Below are 8,800 nucleotides of genomic sequence, written 5' to 3' on the forward strand. Positions count from 1 at the left end.
CAACAATTTATCTTTGTAGTCAATTGGGGTGAACTTTTAATTTTAGGGTCCCCTCCTGTTCCCGACAGTGACATTGGAAAGCTTCAGGCCCACTCACCTATGGAGCTGTGGGAAAAGGTGTATGAGAAGCTCTTCCCACCAAAGGTACATTCTGCCCTGCTGCAAAGCTCTCAGCCAGGACCAAGATGCCCAAAGGCCTTGGTGATAACTCCATCTCTCTCTCATATTCCAAAATGATGAGATGTTTGTTAAACTGTAACAGACAAAGCACCATGGAGATTAACAGCTGAGTAAGAAATGCCCCTGCCCCTTTCAGACAAAGCTCCCCGCTGTTAGAAGACAGCCGTCTGACCTGGCTGGGGGCGGGGAGCTGCCGGGCTGATGGAGCTTGGCCTCTTAGACAGATGGTGACCATGGCAATGTGGGTTGTGCGCGTGAAATGACTTGGGGAACTGTAATTTCAGAGTACCAGCACCCTGAAGGCGATCCAGGACCCAGCCCGAGACCCACAGTACGCAGAAAGTGAAGTGGACGAGATGAGGGTTCAGAAGGATCAGGTATTGCCAAACCAGTTTCACCAACATATGGTACTCCTCAGGAAATTCCTTCATCTTCTTAATGTTTTGCTTGTAAAATTATTTAAGAATTACATCTATCTGTATAGAAAAAAATCTAATATGCATATAAAAGAAACTTGAAAATCACCCATCATCCACCACCCAAAGATAATGTAAATGTTTACACAGAGCCTTTTCCAATTTTCCTGTTTACTTGATGTTAAGATGGGCCCTGGGTCCCACCCTCGATGCTGGGGAGACACTCAAGATACACTTGTTTGTAAGAGTCTTTGAATGCTTTTGTTTCTTACTCGGTCATTAGACACAGGCATGCCTTGTCCTGGGAAGGCCACCCTGCCCCGTGAAGGCCTTCCAGACCAAACCACGTAGGCACACCTCACAGCTCTAGGATCTCTGAAGAAAGTGCTTAGAGGTAGACATGACAGGATAGCCCCCCTTCAATAAGAAAGACCACAAGTGTCAGTGGGTCCCACCAGGGTACAAGTACTGGACATAGGTTTTGTCAGACCTCCTTTTACCGTGACAGCATGAGATGTCACGCTGTCCGTCTGTCCTTGGATGAGGACATGCTTGCATAGCACACTCGGCAGGCTGGAAGCATGACCACATCTGGTAGGGTATGCAGAACGATGTAACTCGGACAGTCACACTGTCACAAGGGTTACTTGGAGACATCTGTCTGCTGTCCCAACCCCTGACAGTCCGCTGAGACTGGTGACCAGGGCCTTTTCCTAGAACACATCCTTTACCTAAGAGGTCCTAGAATTAAGTAAACAAAATGTTTTATTTAAACACATTCCAGACAACTTGATAAGATGCTGTGGATATTTAAGTGGCTTTATGGGTATAGGGAGGCGTGAAGCATAAAACAGGAGCATGAAATGACCTAAGGTAACCCTTATTGTCTCCGTGAGCCTTGACTGGAGAGGTTGTTGGAGGTCACCTCCCATTAGTATTGAAGAGTCAATGATTAACCGTTATTATCCGTTTCTATGACATTGTGACTACTTTAATAAGGTCACATGCACGGGTGTTAGTACTATGCTGACGTATGTGGAACTCTGAACTTACACTTTGGAATTACATCTCCTCTGACTTCATGTTAGATGAAAGTGAAGCATCCGTCCTCAACCCTCTTGGTCAGCACTCACCCCACAACAGCCAGCATTGCACCCCACAACAGCCAGCATCGCTTAGCTGGCGTATTCTTTTTAACTTACCTACAAAAATTATAGTATCTTCATTTTGACAGTTTTATTTGTGTTGTCCTGGCAGATAAATTGTGCAGATTTCAGATGGCCCATATAGAATCTTCATACAATTTGTATTTTTGCTGTTAAGGTTGCCACAATGATTACCACTTAATGCTTGATAATTTAATTAATATTTGATTCTAAAGATAGGTAGGTAGGTAGGTAGGCAGGTAGGTAGATAGATAGATAGATAGATAGACAGACAGATAGATAGATGATAGACATGATGGATAGATAGATAGACAGATAGATGATAGACATGATGGATAGATAGATAGACAGATAGATGATAGACATGATGGATAGATAGATAGATAGATAGATAGATAGATAGATAGATAGATGATAGACCTGATGGATAGATAGATAGATGATAGATAGATAGATGATAGACCTGATGGATAGATAGATAGATGATAGATAGATAGATAGATGATAGACCTGATGAATAGATAGATAGATGATAGATAGATAGATAGATGATAGATAGATAGAAAGATGATAGATAGATAGATAGATAGATGATAGACCTGATGGATAGGTAGATAGATAGATGATAGTTAGATAGATAGATAGATAGATAGATAGATAGATAGACAGATGATAGATAGATAGATAGATAGATAGATAGATAGATAGATAGATAGATGATAGACCTGATGGATAGATAGGCAGGCAGGCCGACAGATGGATGATAGATAGGTGTTAGATACATAAATAGATGATAGATAGAGAGAGAGAGAAAATAAAAAGCATGAGCTCAGGTGAGAGTCTCACCAGCTGTCTAGACCTCTGTCTTGATGTTGTCTCCTCTGCCTTTTGATGACTGTTGATTTCTGGGTAGCCTTTCCCCCTTGAAAGTAGCACTGCAGGTCTTTAGGTCTGAGTTGACACAGTGATAGCATATTCATTTAAAAGAAAAGAGCTCAGCTGCGTCTGACTTAAATGTGCACTTAGGATTTGGCTCTCGGTATGTCACTGCTAAAAGCAGCCTGCAGGCTCTCAGGACAGTGTGGACTCAGTCTGACAGCTCGGACTGAGCAAGACGTGCTCAGTCTTGCTCAGGACCCAGAACTTGCTCAGTCTTGCTCTTTGGGGGAAGAAATGACATCCTATATCATCCAATTACATTGCAGTTGCCTGCAGGTGAGGGCGAGCTCTGTGCCACCAGATGCTAGACTTGACTTTCCTCGTGTCTCCTTCCATACCCCAGCACCGCCACTGCTAGGCCTGCAACAGAAAGCGGTCCTCACTCACGCGTGTGCCGTGAATAAAACCATTTTCAGAGGTCTCATTGTGTGGCTCAGACTGGCCTTGAACAAACAATCTTGCAACCTCCCCTCCCCAGAGGAACTGAAGAATGCACCACTGTGCTGGCTAGTTTTACATCAGTTTAACACAAGCTAGAGTCATCTGAGAGGGAGAACCTTAATTGAAAAAAAAAATACCTCAGTCAGATTGGGCTGTTGATGGGCAGAAGGGATGGCCCAGGAGTTAAGAGGTCCTGAGTTCAATTCCCAGCACTCACATAGTGGCTCTCAACCAACTACAAAAGGATCTGATTACCCTTCTGAAGTTCATAAAGACAGAACACTCAACTCATATGCATAAAATGCATGAATAAATAAATCTTAAAAAAAAAAAGCCTGGCCTGTGGGGCATTTTCTTAGTGATTGATGGGGAGGGCCCTGTCCATCCTTGGCGGCCCCACCTCTGTGCTGGGGTCTTGAGTGCAGTCACTAAGCAGGCTGAGCAAGCTGTGGATAGCCACAGTCAGAGGCACCTCCACGGCCTCTGCATCAGCCCCTGCCTCTGGTTCCTGCTGTGTTTGAGTTCCTGCCCTGACCTCCCTCACTGATGAATGGATAGACATAAGCAGGCATATATGTAAGTTAAAGTAAACCCTTTTCTCCTCTAGGTTTCTTTTGGTCATGGTGTCTTATTACAAAATAACTAGGACGCCACCAATCTTGGCCTTCGGAATCTGTCTTGAACAGAGTTCTTCTAGACATGGGAAGGTCCTGTAGCCTGTGAGACCAGCCCACACTGATCAGAGGGTGGGTGGGAAGGCCACAGCTTTCCTGCAGACAAGGGGTTTACATATTAGCACTCTTTCCTCTTATGGCTCAAAAGTCTCTCCTGTCAGATTGCGCATGGGCTCCAGGAACTGCTTCTCCAGCATTCCACAGTGCCTTTGACCCCTCGAGCTCTGCGCCATTCCTGACTAGTGGGAAGTGCTAGCTTAGCCCCTCACCTCTTTTCAATATTTTTGTTAAAGGCAGATTATCTTAGGGTTTCTATTGCTACAACGAAACACCATGACCAAAAAGCAAGTTTTGGAGGAAAGGGTTTATACAGCTTACATTTCCACATTGCTGTTCATCACCAAAGGAAGTCAGGACTGGAATTCAAGCAGGGCAGGAACCTGGAGGCAGGAGCTGGTGCAGAGACCATGGAGGGGTGCTGCTTACTGGCTTGTTTTACAATACTTGCTCAGCTTGCTTTCTTAGAGAACCCAGGCCCACCAGCCCAGAGGTGGCCCCACATACTTGGTCTGGGCCTCCCCCATTGAGAAATGCCTTACTGGATCTCATGGAGGCATTTCCTCAAGTGAAGCTCCTTCCTCTCTGATGACTCTAGCTTGTGTCAAGTTGACACAAAGCCACCAGGACAGGAAAATGATCATGTTAATGCATGACTTTAATCCTAGCACTGGAGAGGCTGTGGTCTACATAGGGAGTTGCAGGCTAGCCCAGGCTATACATCCAGACCAAGTCTTTTAAAAAAGGAGTTGAGGGAGGGAGGTTTATGTAAATAATTGCTTTTACTTTTAGGGTCTTCTTGTTTAGCCATAGTTATCTTGTTTAAATCCCCAGTCTGAAACGATCTGCTTGCTCCTAGGACTACAATTTTATTAAGCATACTGACATACCGAGTCACGTGCTTAGAGAAACTTGATGTTACTGATGTTTGCTGAAGATGTTTTATCATCCATTATAATGCTACTAATCATATTATATAAGCACAGTGCATCATAAAACCATAGACCATTTGTCTTTAGAGCCTTCAGGGCTTCTTAAGAGAGCAGGGGTGAGCCCGGGTTGGAGCTTCCTAGTTTTACTTTTTAATGGCTCTGTAAGCAGACATGGAATCGGTTAAGAAAACTGTGCTGTACCTTTCAAACATCAACTAAGTTCATTCGATAGCAATATTGAAACTCCTATGCCTGTTTTTCCTGAATCAACTAATTACACCTTTCCCTTCTTTGGCATGGTGACCAGGCTCATTCTTTTCTTAGTAAAGTTAGATGCAAATTGTATACCACAGCCAGCAAAGAACTGTAAAGCAATAGCCTTCCCTTGATCTTGGTAAAAAACAACCAAGCACAAAGCGTGCAGTGCCTCTTTCGTATATTTTGTTTTGAGGCAGGGTGTTGCTGTGTAGTCTAGAGCTCCTCTCTGCCTCCTGGGGGTTGGGATTAAAGAAAGGTGCCCCACACCCAGCTACCCACTTGCTATGAGTTAGCAATCTTCAATGGTGTAAGTGGAAACTAACTGGCCAACCGGATTGGCATCACTCAAACATAAACCAAGCTAAGACTGCTTTGGAGTTAGTATCTTTAAAGCATTCTAAAGTACGCACACAGCTTTGAAACTCACAACAGCTCAGTTTTAATAGCTTAAAGAATAACCATGAAAGATAATCTGCACTTTTATGAGCACAGCAGTGGATTTTGTTCGTAGTGACTGTGACCGTTAGTAACCTCAGCCTGTGGGCTGTGCTCACCTGTCTCCCAGAACAACCACTTTTGTTTATCCAGAATCGTGATACCCTTTGTACAGTTGCTTAGACAGTTCCTAGCACAGAGGCTGCCCGGGGGTGACCCCCTTTCAAGTGCTGCTATCCATCCACGGTTTCTCCTTCTGCTATCAAATTAACTTACGTTAGAGTTGTAGAGTCTAGAGATTGAAACCCTGCCATCTTTTTCCCCACTGCTGCCCTTCTGGGTGCATATGTCTAACATTGGTTTTGCTAGGCTGCCCAAGGCTGAGTGTAATGAACACTGATTTTTTTTTTTCAAGACAGGGTTTCTCTGCGTAGCCCTGGCTGTCCTGGAACTCACTCTGTAGACCAGGCTGGCATCGAACTCAGAAATCCGCCTGCCTCTGCCTCTCAAGTGCTGGGATTAAAGGCGTGCAGTGGTGGTGCATGCCTGTAGGCTTTGCTGAAGGAGGCAGAGGCAGGAGGATCACGAGTTCGAGAACTCCGGCTTCTTCCTTAGTCCTTTCTTCCAGCAGCCAGGCTTCCAAGTATGGAGACATTGCAGGGGCATCTGTCTGCCCGCACCCTGTGCCCGGCACTGTTCTGCTTTGGTGTTTTGGTTTGGTTTGGTTTGGTTCTGTTGTTCTTTTTTGATGTGGGGATTTGAACTCAGGTCTTAAGCACTTAGTACAAGCTCTCCTACTCACCGAGCCTCCTCTAAAGCCCATGTCTGTTAGTTTCTGTCTTTAAGAAAGCCAGTGGCGGCACAAGCCTTTAATCTTAGCAATTGGGAGGCAGAGGCAGACAAATCTCTTGTGAGTCTGAGACCAGCCTGGTCTACAGAACAAATTCTAGGACAGCCAGGGGTATGTAGTGAGACTGTGTCTTGAAGAAACAAAACTGAAAACAAAGTTTTGGGTTTTGAGGATTTTGTTTATTTGTTGTTTGCTTAAGTCTGGGTCTTGCTGTGTAGCCCTGGAATTCGCGCAGGTACTGGAATTAAAGGTATTTGCTACCATTCCTGACACCGCATTGTCTTCTCAGTGATGGGGAAGAAGCTCATTGCTACTCATAGCAACATCCTAGTCCTTGAGATCTTACTGTGAAACCTAGGCCGACCTTGAACCTCAGATTCCCCAGCCTGCCTCCCCAGTGCTGGCCTTCAGATGTGCACCAACACACCCAGCTCAGTATGACAAGTTTCTTCTTTAAGTATTTGATTATTATTTTATTTTATGTGTGTGGTTGTTTACCTGCATGTATTCTGTGCACTATATTTGTGCACAGACCAGAAGAGGGCATTGGATCCCTTGAAAATGCAGTCATAAATACACGTGCGATACATGTGATGTCTGGACTCAAACCCAGGTGCTCTAGAAGAGCACTCAGCCATTTCTCTAGCCCTAGTAGGACAGCATTTCTAAAAGCAAAACTGTATTGAAGAGCATCTACATCTCAAATATTGATAATTTGCTAACTTCAAACTAACTTTAGGCAAGAGTTGAACTTCACTTTCAAATATAACTACTTTTAAATCCTCAAAGTATAAATACCTTGTTTTGCTAATTGAAAAGTTACTTGCATATTCTGTATAGTAAATGTTTTTGTCTGAAATTTTACTACATTCATCTCTGAGTGAGGCTCTGTCTGCCCAGAGTCTCTGGGGGGGGGGATGTCCTCTAAAAAACAAGCTTTTAGTGCAGTCACAGAGTCTTTTAGTGCAGTCACAGAGTCGCTATCAGGAAGCCTTGAGGATGACAGCCAGAAAGGCCGCACTGTGTAGTCAGCGAGTGCTCACCTGAGGTTGTGTCTTCTCTTAAAGTGATGCAGATTTTTGTTTCAGGAACTAGAGCAGTACAAGAGAAGTTCCTCCAAGACCTGGAAGCAAATTGAGCTGGACTCCTGACCCTGCTTCCCTGCAGGGGTTTGTCTTCCTTCCCAAGTTCAAGGAAGATTATTTTCTTACCTTCTGTGGCAGCCTGTGAAGAAAGTTGAGACATATAATCTGTTAGAGAAAATCTATTTCTTGTTCTGGTGCATCTTTCTGAATGTTCTCAAGTCTTTTAGAAGGAAGATATTCACTATATGTCATTTTTTTCAAATAAAAAATTTTTCTATCACCTACTTGCAACATCTAAGTAGTATAAATTTGTTTGGTTTGTGAAAGTGTTTGCTCTTATTCTTTAGCAATATGAATCAAGGGTGTTTGGTACCAGTTTTTCTCATTTATGTATTTATTTATCTATTGTGTGTGTTGCAGCTGTCCAGCAGTCATGGATAAACTGGGTCCCTGAAAGGGAGGCTGGGGAAATTAAACAGGATGGGTGGGTGCAAGAAGGATGAAGCCAAGACAAAGGTTTCTGATCAAGGTTTCTGATCAAGGTTCATTTCAGCTCTGTGTTTATATAGGGAAAAACCCACAGACCCATTCTTTGTTTCAGCTGGATGGAGTTGCAAAGCAAGCTCAGCAGGCAGTCAACTTCTCAAAGATCTGGTAGGAAATTGCAAATGCAGTGAGGCCTGGAGACTCCTGTTAGGTTGTAAAACCATGGGGGAGGGCATTGTTTAGCCTACTCAAGGCTGCGGGAAGGGCACTGTGTGTGTGTGTGTGTGTGTGTGTGTGTGTGTGTGTGTGTGTGTGTGTGTTTGCCAGTGCGTGTGTGCATCGCGCAGACACACATGCAATGGTATATTTATGGAGGTCAAAGAAAAACCTTGAAGACTCCTCCTTGTACCATTTGGATTCTGGGTCAGACTTGGGGGCAGCATGCTTAGTGGCAGATGCCTTTAACCTCTGAGCCACTTTGTTGGATCTGGTAGCAATTTCCACATAAAGGTGGGTGCCCATGTTGGACACCGTCCTTCTGGAAGGTGTACTCAGATGCGTCTGGCAGGCAGCCAGGAAAGAGTTCTCTGTTGTCTCTTCAACAGAGAGGTACAGGAAGCAGCTGCAGTAATACACACTCCTGGTCTCCACACCCAGGCTCCAGCTGCCTAGAGCAGGCCCTTAAAGCAGCAACCTTGTCCTCACCTCTCCCCTCATCACCCAGGGACACTGTCACATTTGCTTTAAATATCACCTTTTAAGAACGGGCTAGACTTAGGGGCTAGCGTGTCACTAAGCTGACCAAAGCTTCATGAAATGGGGATTTTACCCAGAATGACTTCCAGGTGGATGTCACATGTAAGAAGCCAGTTCTGAGTATG

General features: G+C 44.4%; 1 protein-coding gene across 1 annotated transcript in view; it reads left to right on the forward strand.

Annotated features, from left to right (window-relative positions):
• Dync2li1 (dynein cytoplasmic 2 light intermediate chain 1) overlaps nt 1-7,719 on the forward strand; it is a 34,457-nt gene extending 26,738 nt beyond the window's left edge. The window contains exons 11-13 of the mRNA XM_052186494.1: nt 47-144; nt 465-557; nt 7,437-7,719. Of these exons, the coding sequence (XP_052042454.1) occupies nt 47-144; nt 465-557; nt 7,437-7,499 (254 nt within the window). The 3' untranslated portion in view covers nt 7,500-7,719. The remainder of the gene's footprint in view (nt 1-46; nt 145-464; nt 558-7,436) is intronic.
• The last annotated feature ends 1,081 nt before the right edge of the window (nt 7,720-8,800 follow it).

Source organism: Apodemus sylvaticus, chromosome 6, assembly GCF_947179515.1.
Source record: "Apodemus sylvaticus chromosome 6, mApoSyl1.1, whole genome shotgun sequence".
Lineage (NCBI taxonomy): Eukaryota > Metazoa > Chordata > Mammalia > Rodentia > Muridae > Apodemus > Apodemus sylvaticus.